The 16,377-nt window shown below is 40.0% G+C and overlaps 1 protein-coding gene across 5 annotated transcripts in view; it reads left to right on the top strand.

Moving 5' to 3' along the window:
• The window catches only part of AHI1 (Abelson helper integration site 1), a 223,469-nt gene that overhangs the window by 171,307 nt on the left and 35,785 nt on the right, over positions 1–16,377 (top strand). For 4 of the 5 annotated variants that reach the window (XM_018053237.1, XM_018053241.1, XM_018053242.1 and 1 more), the window contains 2 exons: positions 9,663–9,825; positions 13,214–13,314. In XM_018053237.1, coding sequence (XP_017908726.1) covers positions 9,663–9,825; positions 13,214–13,314 — 264 coding nt within the window. Of the gene's footprint in view, positions 1–9,662; positions 9,826–13,213; positions 13,315–16,377 lie in introns of those variants that run through there. The other variant, XR_001918550.1, reaches the window with a different exon arrangement.

Genomic DNA, 16,377 nt, shown 5'->3' with positions numbered 1-16,377 from the left:
ATTGAACTGGGGGTCTCCTGAATTGCAGGTGGATTCTTTACCAGCTGAGCGGTATACCTGGGAAGCCCATACAAAGGCATGATAAGTACTAAATAGGGTAGTTATGGATGTATATGTGAACATGTGTGTGCACGCAGATATATAATGTGTGCATATATTTGTGTGTGTATACATACAAACACTTACATATATAGTGTAAAATGCTTAGCACATGCCTGAATAGTTCTCAAAAATATTAAGTACTATAACTCTTTGTATGCATTGTATAATTGCTTCTTGTTGAGTCGCTGAGTTGTGCCTGCCTCTTTTGCGTTCCTATAGACTGGAGCCCTCCAGGCTCCTCTGTCCATGGCATTTCCCAGACAAAAATACTGGAGTGAGTTGCCATTTCCTTCTCCAGCGGAGCTTCCCAACCTAGGGATCGAACCCGTATCTCCTGCATTGGCAGGCAGATTCTTTACCACTGAACCACCAGGGAAGCCCCAATTTATTAGTAAAGTAATAAAACAGTTCCAGAATGGAACAGTACAAGTCTGTTTGAAGAATGCAGTAAAATAAAAAAATAATATTGCATTTTTCATAAGGAGTATAATTTCTGTGTATAATCTTTATAAACCACTGCTTTGAAGTATGAAGTATAAAATTTATAACTACTAAGACAGTGTATAAAACTGAATAATATGTTTGCAAATACTCAGATTTACATTTGTTTAAAAGTATTGTCTTCAACTAGTTCTTTTTTACTGATTTTACATTTACTCATAGCTCATGGTTTGTTAGGAGAATTTTAAAGTGATTATACTTTTAAAGTAATTCATAAATTATTATTTTAATATTCATTATTAGCAGGCACCCTAGTACTCTTTATTGGCAGTTTGAAAGTAGAGAAACAGCAGAGTGACTTATGCAGATATTAAAGGTATCCCTTTTGTCAAAAGGGCCACCAGACCAAAAACAATGACACATAAAACGGAAACTCCCAAGGACAGGGCTGTGATCACTTTTTTCTCCCCAGCCTGTAAGAATAGCTCAGACACAGTTGTATCTAATAATTATTGCTTGGTGAATAGGTTTAATCTTTCAATTTTGCTTGTTTTTCTATTTTAAAAATTTCTCTAATCCTTAAGAGGTTGTAGGGAAACCTAAGAAATGTTTACTATGACTCCTAGTTGCAGTTTGAGCCATGAGCTTGTTGAAAAAAATGATGAAGTAGATGTTAAAATTACTCAAATCTGGAGCTAGTCAGCATTTCAGTGAGACGAGGGAAACTGAGAAAGATAAGTAAAATAAGAAAGGAGAAACAAGTTTACTTTTTATAAGTTTTTCCAGTAACAGTTTATTATAAAGCTTGATTTTATATTTTAAAATGTTTAACCAAATGTTTGTTAACCATGTAGTCGCATATTTGATATGTGCAGAAAATAAACATACATGTTTTATAAAGTAGCTCATCAAAATAAAGTTAACTAAACCTTAAAGTACATCAGAATCACCTGGCAGGCTTCTTAAAACAGATTTCTGGGTCCATCCCCAGAATCTATGGTTTTAGTTGGTCTGGAATGAGGCCCAAGAATTTGCATTTCTAACCGGTTTCCAGGTAATGTTGTCATTGCTAATCTGGAGGCCACACTTTGGGTTGGATACCCTCATCTAAGCCGATGACTCATAATTCTCCTCTTGTTATCCCTCCCAAGAAAAATAAAGTGCATTATCATTTTTCTTCACTAACAACAACAAAAATAATCCGCAGTCCAGTCTATGAAAGTCTGCATCATTTTCTTGATTTTTTTTAAGGAAATAACCAATACAGAGATGTATTTTAGAGCCTTTTTCAACAAAGCACTAATAATTCACTGTAACAAGGTATGTGAATGGTGATGTCCAATAAGGTGTTTAATTAATACCAATCATTGTAAAAAACCAGTAGCTTTATTTATAAAGTCCAAAATCTCAGTCATTCCTATTTGTCAAAGAAGGAAGAAGTATTTCCAACTGGTAAATTCCAAAGAAATGCTTTATCACTATTCTTCTTTAATTATGACTAGCAGGCTTTTCCTGTGTGGTATTACAGCAATCAAACAAGCTTTTCTGGTTCATGTGTGATCACAACGAATACAGTCACACTGTTATCCACAAATCAGTGTTTTGAATTCATATTAAAATTTGTGAATGCTGTTCATTTGTAATGGGTGTTTGAATACCTGGCATGATAGAATTTTAAAAATGGAAGGCATACCACCTAGCATCTGGTCCAGACCCCTCAGTTTACACACATCCAGTTTGTGTTTTGTGGTATGTTTTAGCTTTGGAGGCCCAGTCAGGACTGAAAACTCACTATCTTGATTCCTAGTTTAGTATTTTTTCCATTAACCTTCACCAGAAGGTATTAGAAATTAAATATTTTCAGTTATCTGTTTAATGAAGCATTTAAGGTCCATATATATTTATATAGCAGATAGTTTGATACAGAGACAGTAAACTTTGTGCAATTATTATTTGCTTTCTTTATCTGTTTTCTTAATCATGCTAATCTTTCTTATTATCCAGATAAGATCAGTTAAACATAATAGGACTTTAGTTTGTCTTATTTAGTGTTCATGGAAATAATTGTAAGAGACTGTGTATATTTCTACCACATGATGCTAGAAATAGGGCTGTATGTTTTTCCATTTATCTCATGAAATAAAATACAATCCCAGTGTCACTATTAGTAAAGGAGTCATTTGAATGTTTAGTAATGTACTTCTGTACAATTGAGGATTTATTGTTACATTTGATTTTCTACTAAAGTTTTTAATCTGCTCTTTTATTCTGTTTTAATAATAAAGACCAAATAGTCCTTGTCATAACTGAGAAATGAGACTTTCTTACAGTTTAATTTCACTTGTTAACTGCTGGGAGGCAGCAGGCATGCACAGCCGGTGAGGGGACTGGTAGAGTAAAGGGGCCATGCCCAGTATGGCTCATGGGCCGGGGCAGTGATTCTCAGGTGTGTAGTGATTGGCGACTGGGCAGTGGGCAAGACGCACCTATATAGGAACTGTGCTAACAGCATCTTCCTGGAGAATTACATGCCTGCCATCATCAACTAGTACACAGTCAGCATCACCATAGGCGACAGCTAGTACCTCCTGATTTTCTATGACACGGCCAAACAGGAAGACTAAGAACAGACAAGACTGATCATCTGAGGCTTTAATCTTATCCGATGCCTGATGTTCTCCTTCTATGCTTCTCTGTGGTAAATGTAGCCTTATTTCAAAATGTGAAAGAGGAGTGGGTCACAGAACTTAAGTAATACATGCTAAATACACCCATTGTATTAATAGGAACTCAGATCTCCAAGGTGATCCCCAAACAAGACAAAGATATGAAAGAAAAACCTGTGTCTGGAATAAGGGTGGAAACTAGAAAAAGAAATGGGAGCACACTGGCTATGTGGAATGTTCAACTTTAACACATCAGGGATTGAAGTGTTTAGTGAGCTATCATAGCCATTTTAACGTCAAAGAAACAGTAAAACAAAGAAGTTCAAGATGTATAAATTGTTTCATTTCATAAGAAACATTTCCAGTGGCCAAGAAAACAGTCCATTTCTCTCAGAAAGCATATGAAATGCTACAGCTATCCTCAGACCTCTTGGATATAATGAAGCAGTTTAAAACTTGAGAGTATTTAAAAAACCCTTTTGTCAGAGTTCTATAAAATTCATTAAGAATGTTTCCCTAAAAACTGAAAAAGCAGCAAACCCATCTAAAGCCACAATCTATTCTAAATACTTTATTTCAAGTAGAAAGTACTGTCTCTCAGGAGTTTCCTAGTTAAAAAGCTACAATCCCCTCATGTTGTAGCTAGGTGAAAAACAGGGCTATAAAGGTAACGACCTGGCTTACACCATCCATGGTTTTGCATAGTCCTTCTGGAATCTACACAAAGAAGCATCTTCTCCCTTTGCTCCAATTACTTGTTCTTATGTGTAAGTTGCTTTCTATTTTAATATATACAGAGTGGTGAAATAACAAGGCCAACCACGTAGCCAAAGGTCACTCCAGGCCTGCAAGAGATGGACACCCCAGAGGAAACAATGTATAAGATCAAAGAAGAATAAAGGTTTTATCGTCACTTGAGCCAGAAGTGTAACCTAAATATTTCTAACACCTGATGTGCTTTCTTTGAGAATACCAACAGTGTAATAAAGTCCCAATTGCATTTATCATGAAAACTAAAAATGTACACATTTTAGTTAATGTGCATTAAATACCTGTAACAAGGCTTCTGTCAAGAAAAATAAAATAGTTACTGAGGTGTTTCTTTTTGTTTCATCTTATATTAATTGATAATAATGCTGGCAATAACCATAAGAAGTGCCCTTAATAAGTCTTTGGCTGAGTACTGATCTGCACCTGCATGGGGCAAAACCCCATAAGGAAAGAACAGTCAGAAATGTGTAGGCTACCCAACAGAAAGAGAATAGTTGTCAGTCCTGCCAGCCAGATGGAAAAGTCTCCTAATATGTGGGGCGTCGAGGGAGAATTATCAGGAGAATCACGCCTTGGTAGTGGAGCTTATTGAGCCCTTAGAGAAAAGTCTTCCTGAATATGCTCTAACAAAACTTGAAAGCAAACCTGAAAAGGGTCAGACCAATCTCAGGTCACTACCTGCCAGAAAAATGTCCAACACTCTTTAAAAGAGCATGAGAAAATCCAGTGCTCCCCATAGTAAGCTACATACACATTAGTTTTCCAGGACTGTTCATCAAATTACCATGAACATGGTGCAGTTTAAAACAAGAAAAAATTATTCTTTCACTGGTCTGAAGGACAGGATTCTGAAATCAAGGTAGCAAGTAAGAAGCAAAGGAAAGCGGTGCCTCATTGGCTGCAGTCTGGCACGAAGAAACTCCCTGACACTTACGGACCCACAGGAGCAGCATTGGAGGAGAAAGTGCTCAAGTGTATGATTTATTCAATGTAGCTTAGTTGGTTGCATGACTTGGGGTCATTGTGAGTATTAATTTTTGGATTGCATCACAGATAACATTTTAAGGAACATCGGCTGTTGAGAAATACTAGTTAATGTTCCTTCAGCACAGTGGTATCCATTGAGAAGTCTTCAAAGGCAACTATTTTAATGAAAAACCTTGCAGAAGATAATACCAAGAGGAATCCACCTAAATGTCTTATGGTAGTCTAGCAGACTCTGCCTAAACCAAGATATAGTATCTGGCAAGCACTGCTAAGAAGTCTGAGAAATATGTCCAGAAACAAACAAAAAAGCTTGCCAATGACCCTTCTGCCATGAGTGATTATGCCCAAGCAACTCAGCAAGCTTTAAGTAAGGGAGAGAACTCTGTTTCAAATATGTCAATAATAGTCAAAATGTGACCAAGTGGATTTTGTGGAAGATTTTATTTCCTAAACTTGTCATTACCAGTATGAGCACATAAACACATATTTTTAAATTTCTGTCAAAAAAGAAAGATTGCTAAAATATTTCATAAGTCAAGATAATTTCACAAAGATTTCATCAGTTCAAGATTTGGGTCATAGGTGGCTCAGAGGGTAAAGTGTCTGCCTGCAATGCAGGAGACCTGGGTTCGATCCCTGGGTCAGGAAGATCCCCTGGAGAAGGAAATGGCAACCCACTCCAGTTCTCTTGCCTGGAAAATCCAAAGGACAGAGAAGCCTGGTAGACTACGGTCCATGGGATCGCAGAGTCCGACACGACTGAGCGACTTCACTTCACTTCACTGAGGAATGAGGGGTTTCCCAGTGGTAAAGAACCCTCTTGCCAATGCAGGAGACGTAAGAGATGCAGGCTTAAGTCCCTGGGCCGGGAAGATCCCCTGGAGGAGGCCATGGCAACCCATCCAATAGTCTTGCCTGGAGAATCCCCATGGACAGACAGGCCTGGTGGGCTACAATCCACGGGGTTGCAAAGAGCCCGACATGACTGAAGAATGATATTTTGTCACACCTATGTGCAGACTACCATATGCATAAAATGGTACATTATAGAAGATACTTTATAGGAGGAAAATAGAAATAGTATTAATTCATGACAAAACTGCATTAAATTGTGTCTTCCAATGCTTGGAGAATAAAGCTCCCATTATGGCTTTACTTTATCCTAAAACAGTGAGATGACAATGAAATCTAATTGGAGATGGGGAAGACATACATGACTTCTGCCGAAGCCACTGCCAAATTAAAAGAAGCAAACTTTACTGTGTATACTGTGATGCTCAGAAGAGAGTAGTCGTGGTGAAAGTGTTAGTTGTTCAGTCATATCCAACAGTTTTTGACCCCATGGACTGTAGCCCTCTGTCCATGGAATTCTCCAGGCTAAAATACTGGAGTGGGTTGCCATTTCCTCCTCCAAGGGAATCTTCCCAACCCAAGCATCAAACCTGGGTCTCCCACACTGCAGGCAGATTCTTCACTGTCTGAGCCACCAGGGAAGCCTCAGAAGAGAGTAAGCGATCTTCAAATGAGAAGCTAATGATAAAAGCACACAGTGGGACTTCATTGGTGGTACAATGGCTAAGACTCTGCACTCCCAATGCAGGGGGCCTGAGTTCAATCCCTGGCCAGGGATCTAGATCCCACCTGCTGCAACTAAAAGATCCTGCCTGCTGCAACTGAGACCTGGCACAGCCAAATAAGTAAAGAAAAATAAATATTTCTAAAAGAAAAAACCACACTGGAATACAAGCAGATTCTCACGATCCACGTGGCTTTTGTCACGTGTCTTCAGCATGATGATAGAATGGTCAATATTATAACTCCACTGCTGCCCACATGTGGGCTGTTGGCATGTGAAACACACTGAGTTCTCAGTGGACAGCAATTTTTCACCTAAATGTCAGTAATGGTGTGACAAAACAGGGCAGCTTTAGGAAATGTAGTCTCTGTCCTAAGGGTGGTGGTAGTTGCGGAGTTTAGTGATGAGGACATTGTTTCTATATCAGGAGAGAGATTATAAGGGTGTGGAACACAGTGCCGTTAGCTGGGTGCCAATGAGGTATTGCCAGTTTGCAATACCATAAGAGGTTGGTAACTCGTGATTCGCTTGACATCATCAGCTTATGAGACTGTAACAGCTGTAACATAGAAGGGTACCTAAACAACAAAAATGTATTTGCTCACAGTTCTAGAGGCTAGAAGTCCAAGATCCAGTGGCCGGCCAGGCTGGTTCCTCCTAGCCTCTCTCCTTGCCGTGCAGACGGCCACCTTTTCGCTGCGTCCTCAGGGGGACTTTTTCTCAGTGCACGTGTGCTCATGGTATCTCTTCCTCTTTCTACAGGCATGTCAGGATGAAGAACAATAGGAACAAATCCCCAGTCGGGTTCTGGGACGGGGTTTTAGGTGCCCTGAAAGGGGCACGGTGGGCCTGCAGGTGACCCAGGGGTCAGTCTTCTCAGCACAGCCGACTGCCCATGTGCTGCCCATGTCGAAAAATGTGCCTCATCTCTCGTGAGTGATTAGGGTATCATGTCCCTCGTCCTGTCCTCTGCTGCTTCTTTCCCATGTTCGATACTAGACAAAGATGGCCTATACGTGTATTTCTTTTAAAAAAAAAAAATACAAGTTTAAATCCTGATTCTACCACTTACTAGTTCACTTTAAGCAAGTTACTAAATTTCTCTGTATATCAAATTTCTCATTTATGAAACTGAAATAAGACTTTCTGCCCTCAACAGGATTGTCACAAAGGTTGAGTAAGAAAATTCACATAAGCAGCTAGCAAGGGACCCAGCACATGGCAGGCACATTTTAATTAGCTTTCCTCTTCTGTGATAGGGCAACACAGGAAAATTCAGAAGAGGTTTGGAGAAGGAAGAATGGAGGAAAAAATTAAAAGTCCCGCTTGTACATGAGTGAGTTGGCATCAATATACTGAAAGTTACAAAAGATTTGTCAACTTTAAATAATATCCTACATAACAGGTTGTAAACTAGGGCCTATGCAAAGCAGTACAATAGGAATTGTATTTTTACCATTTAATATAATCATCATTACTGCCCTTGTATTGTATATCATTACTGCCCTCATATTGTATAGTGACAGCAGTCAATTCCGAATGTATCCATTAAAATCTTCTGGTTAATATGTTAATAAATATTTTAAATTAATTAAAGGCACCACAAAGAGTTTTATCAGCTGTTACGGAATTTCTAGCTTCCTATGGCCCATAATGTAAGTGTGAACCTTCCAGCATGTATGATCTGGCACCTACTTACTCCTGAAGCCTCGGCGTTCCCACTTTCTATCCAGATTCTTCCCTCTAATGCCAGACTCCCACCATATTGAACTATTTGGGGTTTCTGTTCCCTGGACTCTCACACATAGGGTGCAGTGCCTGGGACATACTTTTCCATCTTTTCACCTGGCTATTTCCTGATTATCTGTCATTCTCGGCAAAGCCTAAGCAAGGTACCTCTTCTAGAAGTTATCCTATTTATCACTGTACGTTCAGTCCCTAACACAGAACCAGGCACATTAGGATTTCAGTAAATACTTGTTAGGTGAATAAATCAGTACTCAACCTAAATGCTATGAGTCGGACACGACTAAGCGACTTCACTTTCACTTTTCACTTTCATGCATTGAAGAAGGAAATGGCAACCCACTCCAGTGTTCTTGCCTGGAGAATCCCAGGGACAGGGGAGCCTGGTCGGCTGCCGTCTGTGGAGTCGCACAGAGTCAGACATGACTGAAGCAATGCAGCAGCAGCAACCTAAATGCAAAGGGTCGTAATGATAGTTTTCCATTACATTATAGTTGTATAGCCTATAAGTTTTCAAATTCTATTTGCATAGGGAAAAAAGTGGAAGTAGTCTCTTCTTTATATTATATTATGTCCTACTTTATACACTGCATCATGTCTGAAGTGGGTTGAGGTTTGCTTCCTTCTTGTAACTGCTGTAAGGGATTTGTAGATGCCTCTGCAGCCATTCATTTTGAATTTGGTTTTTCAAAAGAAAGAAGAATCAAATATAGTGACTACTGTAACATAACAGAGAAAGAGGGTTCTCATAGGAAGGCCTTTCCTCTTAAATTTGTGTCTCTTGAAAATAAGCTTGTCAAGGTATTTTTAAGGGTAAATTTAGATTGTTGGTATAAAATACCAGAAAAAAATGGTATTTGTATAGAAATACATCACAAAAAGATACATTGACAGTAAACCCAGATGATCACAACGAAATTATGTAATCTGGTTGTTCCATTGCATTTTTCCTATTTTATTGAAGTGTTGACCTTCTGGAGATTTTTTTTTTTTTTTCTGATGCCTCTGCTTAGCACAGAGAATGGGACTAAAGGTAGAATGGAACAATTTTAACAGTGAATGATGTGTGAGCTTCTTTTTTTTTTATTTGCTTCACAAGTAATTTACTTAAAAAAAATTAACATCTGCTATTTTGAAGCTAATCTTAGTGTATTGAATGCGCGTAACCATTTCTCAATCCCACAGTCTTTTATCTTGCTTCTCCTGCTGTGTTCCCACCACCCCTGATCCCATTAGCAAACCTTGAGACAGCCTCAGACTCACCAAAGTACTGCTTTGGTTTCAGCTGCTCTTCTGCAAGAGGAAGTGAATGTTGGGGGTTTTCTCTGTGGTACAGTTGTGATAAAGCTGTGGTGGTCTTATCTCTCCCTTAGGTAGTGGCTCTTTATGACTACACAGCGAATCGATCAGATGAACTAACCATCCATCGCGGAGACATTATCCGAGTGTTTTTCAAAGATAATGAAGACTGGTGGTATGGCAGCATAGGAAAGGGACAGGAAGGTTATTTTCCAGCTAATCATGTGGCTAGTGAAAGTAAGTTTTATGCTCCCTTCCTGGTTTACTAATATGGTATAACTGATAGTCCCAGATTTTATCATCTTCTGCTCTTTAACTTGCTGTCTTGTTACTTTTGCATATGTTTACCAATGGGGTATTGCTCTTCATTCTCATGTTGGAAAAAAAAAAAAAAAAGAGGGGGGCATTAGTACACTCAAAAGCTATGACATTCTGAGATTGGAATGCCAGCTTCATGGACTTCCCTTCCCAGGAGACCTGCCCATCTCGCTACCAACCTCCTTCAGCCCCTTTCCTGGCCACCTGCTGCACACACACTGACGTCACCCTTCCTCCTGCCACTCCTAGGCTGACAGGCACCTAAGAACCTCTAGTTCCTCAACTCCCATTCTGTTTTAACGTTGTATCCCCAGGCTTAACTGGCACCTGATCAAAACAAAAAAAAAAAGCCTGCAATAGATTGTTCCATTCTCAAGTAAATTAAGCCCTCATTTGTGAAAGGAAAAAGAAATGAGCTGGAGAAGAAATTCTAAATCCGAGTTTCTGAAAGCTGTAGATTTGCTACCAGGCCTTGAGAAAAGAAAATAGAAGTAACACAGCTTGAAAACAAAGGGTAAAGACTATGAAACAAGGGGATAGTGTAGCAGCGCTTCTTCAGAGAAACACATCCCATGGATTGTCAGTTCGCTGTGGGGTAGGAAAAGCAGAATGCTCAGGGGTCAGGAGAGCTGAGTGCTAATCCTGGCGTCACAGCTAAGACTACCATACCTTCGTTTCTTCCCACAGAACAAGAAAGTCGAACTCCATTATCTCTAAGCTTTCTTCCAGAAACACTAAAATCATATAGTTCTGTTAATTAAAAATAGAATAGAGGCAGCCAAGAGAACACTCTCCATTTTGAATATTTACCAAGTCTTTTGTTTCTGCAAAGTAATTATTAAAATAATAGTTGGTTTGGGGCTGGTCTCTGAAACTCCATTCAGTCCAGACTATGGCTGAACAAAAGCACTATTAATTTCTAACGTCAGTTCTAAATTTTTAAAGGAAAAGAAATAAAGGAAAGGAGGAAGAATTTCTTCCATGAATCCTGGGTGCTGGGGGCTAGGCCCAGATAAAATTATTTCTCTTGGAGCACCACCTTCGAGGTCTGCACCCAGCTCTTCCCATGGCTCCCTCCCCAAGAGCCCTGAATCTCACTGTAACTCCTTCCCCTCCCTTGTTTATCTGCAGCTTTCAGGAAACTCCTCCCCTCCAAAGTGCTAAGTGTCTCGAAAATTACCCACTTTTCTCTCCCATAAAAAAATTCTTAATTTCCTTTGTGCCATGGTTTTAATTCTTTTTCTCTGAGCATTAAACGGTTAATGACTCTTAAACTCTATCTGAAATATACTTCTATGTTTAAAGGAGTATGCAGACTGGAGAAAAGTTATGGCAATGTGGAAGGAAGAAATCTGGAGACAGGTTAATTCCCAGGCCTCTCCCCTCCACTCAGCACTTCTCACTTCCTGGTCATCTCGGACAGCCACCTGGATGTCCCAGTGATGGCTTCCCACAGCAGCTGGAATTCTGCAGGGGTAGCTGCTGTTTTTAAACCAAGAGCTTTCTGCACAGTCTTAGTCACTCTGGAGAATATCTTTCATTTTAACTAGATATTATAATCAGTTATTTCTTCCAGATATAAGTGGAAACATTTAAAGTATTTTTCCACTTGATGGTATAAAATGATTGTGTATATCCAGGCAGGAGGGTATTAGATGCTAACTTTAGAATCTAGTTAGTTTGCAGAAATAACCTCTTAGGTTTGCAAATGTTGAAAAACTATAGATATTTGATCCACAGGGGTTAAAGATTCAATAAAACTTGGTTTTCTTCCATAAGAAGCAAAGTGGGACTTAAAAAGAATACTACAGTAACCATGCTTGGTGGCTGTGTGCAGAAAGCAGTTCCATGTCTCAAGAAGTGGATGTCCTTCTGATGCTGTGATTCCTTATTGTACTTCAGAATAATTGATGGGGGTTTTTTTGGCATTAGTCATTGCTTATTGAGAAAGGCTTGCAAAGGCCAGAACAAACAAAAAGTTTTCAGAAAACCTGAGAATATGACTGAATTCTTAGTTCATCAGGCGTTCTTTTCCTTTCCTTTTATCCTGCTTTTTACCTGAATGTAACAAAAACTCACCTGCCCAGTTTTAACACTTGAGGGAAAATGACTGTCAGCAGCATATTCCACTCTGAAAATAGTAGGAGAAATTCTCCTTTATCCAAAACCAGTTATACAAAGCAGATGCTCTGAGGGAGCGTGTGTGTATATGTGTGTGTACATACACACATAACCTCTTTCAACCATTCAGTTGAAAGCCCTATCTAATAAGAGAATGATATAATAGAAGACATTGGTACCTTGTTATCACAAAGGACATTTCCCTTGTATCTTAAGCCACTGGAAAGGGAAATTAGATCAGCCTCCATTAATCACATCTAACATCCTTTCCAGTAAGAGACAAACCCATAATAAAATCAACCTATACACAAAGCCCATTAATGTAGCTCATAATTTTAGAATTTTGATCAGGTTCAATTTTGGTTCAATTTTGAACTGTTTGTCTCAATTCAGAGTTGCCCATCATTTAACCAAAACAGATTTCCTTTTTAGCCTTTTAAAATTCCCACGTAACTGTTTAGATTCAACACCATGCATATAAGTGGATTATACCTTAGATTATAACCTAAGATTATAAGAACTTTAGACCAAATGCCATGAGTAGATTCTGTGTCATACATACTCCCAGTCCCATGTTTGTTTATTTCATACCATATTTGCAAATTATCCTTTATCCACCTCTGCCTGGCAAAATCCTACCTATCTTTTAGTCTGACAACCCTGCTGCTTTTTCCATTAAGCCTTTACCCTCTGCACATCAGAACTTGTCTTTGTTACTGTCTCTGTTCAGAACAGTATCACACTCTGTTGTATACTGCAATTCATTGTGAACACATCTGTCTCTGACTAGACTGTAAGCTGCTTGAGAGCAAAGACTGTCCTTGGTCATCTTCAGAGCTCCTCCAACAGTACCCGGCCAATGATCTTGCATATAGCAGGTTCTCGGTAAATGTGTATTAAGATAAAACGAAATGAGAAGCTGCATGACCGCACACATAGTCAGTAAAAATGAGACTTCCTACATTTCTGAAACCGGCTGATCAAGACTTGCCTATCGTAAGTTGTGCTCTTTGGATAACGAAGACTGTGAGTTGCCTTAATGAAAAGTGCTGGGACACCTTATCGTGACACCAAGGACATGAATAGCAATGTCTTTTGTAGCCTGTCTGCTCCTCTCCATCGTTGTTTTGCCCCCACGGAACGGCGCTCCTCAATTTGATGATGTGGATTCTTTGTTCCATTCTAGCACTCTATCGAGAATTGCCTCCAGAAGTAAAGGAGCGATCCCCTCCTTTAACCCCTAAGGAGAAAGCCAAAATGGAAAAAGCTCTTCCAGCTCCGCAGAAGGTAAATGTTTTCGAGTATATGTATTCCATGTACTTTGATTTTCACCCTCTCTGGATGAAATACTACTTCATTTTTCATGCTTATACCCTTCATTGTTTATATTATTATTTCTTCTAATATTGCCACCAACATTATGAAATATATAAGGCAAATCTTTATTATAGCCATTTTCCAGATAAGGAAACTGCCGAGGCTCAGAGAAATTAAAGTAAACCCCTAAGTCACAGCCCAAGTGATAGGATGCGAACCCAAAGCGGAACTTGAAACTTTTAGTGTCATGCTATTTCCGCTCAATGCACGTTTCTGTAACTGTGATACTGACACTGTCAGCAGCCTCACCTGAGGGGTCCACAATTATACTAAAAAAACACTGGGGCCCACAGAATAAAGATGCTCTATCTTTCTAGAGCATTCCTCTTACTTGTTAGTAATTTTAAATGTTTTCAGGTTAAAATAAATATGGATATATAATCAGCCAGAGAAATGTCATGATTTTTTAGCCTGTGCGATCAACTCCTTAAGGATATCAGGCAGAATTCTGATGCTGGTAGTGCTTTGGTAGAAAAGTTTATAAGCACTGTACCACCATATATATTACTTATTTAACTTATTATGAGACATTAACTTTTACCTTAGGCTGAGTAACTGGTTCTTTTTGACTCCATAAACTGGCAGGCATGTACATGTATATATATATATACATGGAGAAGGAGATGGCAACCCACTCCATTGTTCTTGCCTGGAGAATCCCAGGGACGGGAAAGCCTGGTGGGCTTCTGTCAATGGGGTCGCGTAGAGTCGGACACTACTGAAGCGACTTAACAGCATATATATACACACACATATATATAAATAAATACCATGTCATGATAGGCTTTCTGACAGTTGAACCTGTCATGTATTTTTCTGCCATTCATTCTGTATTTGTTGAGTGCTTACTTCTGTGCTAAGCACACTTTAGTCCTCACTGAAACAAGATTGAGTAGCCAAGGCATCTGCCTTTGAGGAGCCTACAGGCTGATGGGTGAGACCTCTGCAAGCAGGCGATTTCAGCAGACTATGGTGGGAGCTATAATGAAGATCTAATCCTCTAAATATGCCCTAGGGAGTCCAGGAAGAGTTCCCGGAGGAAGTCAGGCTTGGGCTGAGGCTTATAGGATGAAAAAGGATGTGCTAGGTAAATGATCTTAGAAAAAACATTCTAGTGGAGGGAATAGTTTGGGTAAGGTATGATATGGGATAGTTGTGTGAAGGGAGCACAGGGCCTGATGAAAAGAAGGGTAAGTGAAATATAGGAGCCAGGCCTAGCATGCTCTGCTCAGACGCTTAGACTGTAGCCTTCAGACAGAGGGGATTCCCTGGAGAAGTAGTGATACGTACAGATTTGCAGGAGAAAAATACCCTTCCGGTGGCAGCATGGTGGTTGGATTAGAGGGAGCTGGGAAATTGGTGAAGAAGCCATTGAAAAGAATACATAAAAACCTGAACTATTAGAGGTGGAGGGGAGATGTCTTAAGGTAAAGTTGACAGGATTTTATGATTGATTAGATATGATTAATTAAGTTGGAATCTAGGATTATGCTAAGGCTTATTATACAGCTACAGGGATAGTGGTACCACAGAAATAATAAAGGAATAAGGAGAATTTGGGGAGATAGAGAAAGGGAATGTTGGGAGTAGGATGTGATGAGTTATTACAGGTATCTTGATTTGTTAGTGGTGTCTCTAGAGCTCCAGATAGAAATATTCACTGGGGAGCTAGTAATTCAGGACTGAAATTCGAGAGACGGTAGAGCTTCAGAATAAAATGAGGGAGTTAATGTATTCATTGAATTACATGAAGAAAGTTGAAGTTTGTAATAAAGGAGATAGCATAGAGCAAAGAGTTCTGAGAGAAGGCAGTCAAGGACAGAATCCCAGTTGAACATTAACTAGGATTTAAGGGACAGTCAGGTGAAGGGCTTCCCTTGTGGCTCAGCTGGTAAAGAATTCACCCGCAATGTGGGAGACCTGGGTTTGATCCCTGGGTTGGGAAGATCCCCTGGAGAAGGGAACGGCTACCCACTCCAGTATTCTGGCCTGGAGAATTCCATAGTTCATGGGGTCACAAAGAGTTGAACATGACTGAGCAACTTTCACTTCACAGGTGAAGGGAAGATTAAGAAAGAATAATCAAAGGAGAAAGAAGGGGAAAAAAGAAGTGGCCTGGAAGCCAGGGGGAAAGAGAGGTTCAAGGAGGGTACAGTCAAGAGTGTCAGAAACAGCTGGTCATGTGGGGGTCTCAGCATGTAGTCACCAAGGACCTGACACACAAGCGCTAGTGTCAGGGACTGACAGTACTGTGATGAGGATTGATGAATAAAACAGACCTCTGCAAGTGAACCTGCGGAAGACATTCCCAGAGCCTCACTTGGAGAAAACCAAAGTGGTGGCTAGAAGGATGACCTGGTTCCAGGAGTTACTTTCTAAATACTGGAATGACATAAAAGCACATCCGGAGTTGTCAAAGCCAAGGGGACAGGTTCACGTTGAAGGCAGATAAAGAAAGCACACGTGGATCTTAGCAGAAGCAGGAGCTTTCCGTTGGAAAGACTGGTTGATAGATTAGTCTTGGCTTAGAGCAGTGGTTCTCCACCGAGGGTGATTTTCGCCTCCCAGGACACATCTGGCAATGCTTGGAGAAATTTCTGCAAATATCAGCAAGGTGAGGGGTGCTACTGACGTCTAGTGGGTGGGGGTCACAGATTTGGCTAAACATCATAGCATCCCCAGGACAGCCCCCTCCATAAAGGAGTGTTGTCTGGCCGTGCTGAGCATAGAGCTGCTGCTGCTGCTGCTAACTCGCTTCAATCGTGTCTGACTGTGCGACCCCATAGATGGCAGCTCACCAGGCTCCTCCGTTCCTGGGATTCTCCAGGCAAGAGTACTGGAGTGGGTTGCCATTGCCTTCTCTGGAGCATACAACATTACCCCTCTAAAACAGGTAAACAGAAAAGAGGATACAGGTAAGTTGATAGCGTAGAAGCTTAGAAATTGAGAAGATCTCCATGTTCTCCAAACCAG

Source organism: Capra hircus, chromosome 9 (genome assembly GCF_001704415.2).
Source record: "Capra hircus breed San Clemente chromosome 9, ASM170441v1, whole genome shotgun sequence".
In the NCBI taxonomy this organism is placed as follows: domain Eukaryota; kingdom Metazoa; phylum Chordata; class Mammalia; order Artiodactyla; family Bovidae; genus Capra; species Capra hircus.
The sequence above is the reverse complement of the archived record's forward strand: the minus strand, read 5'-3'. Positions and strand labels throughout refer to the sequence as shown.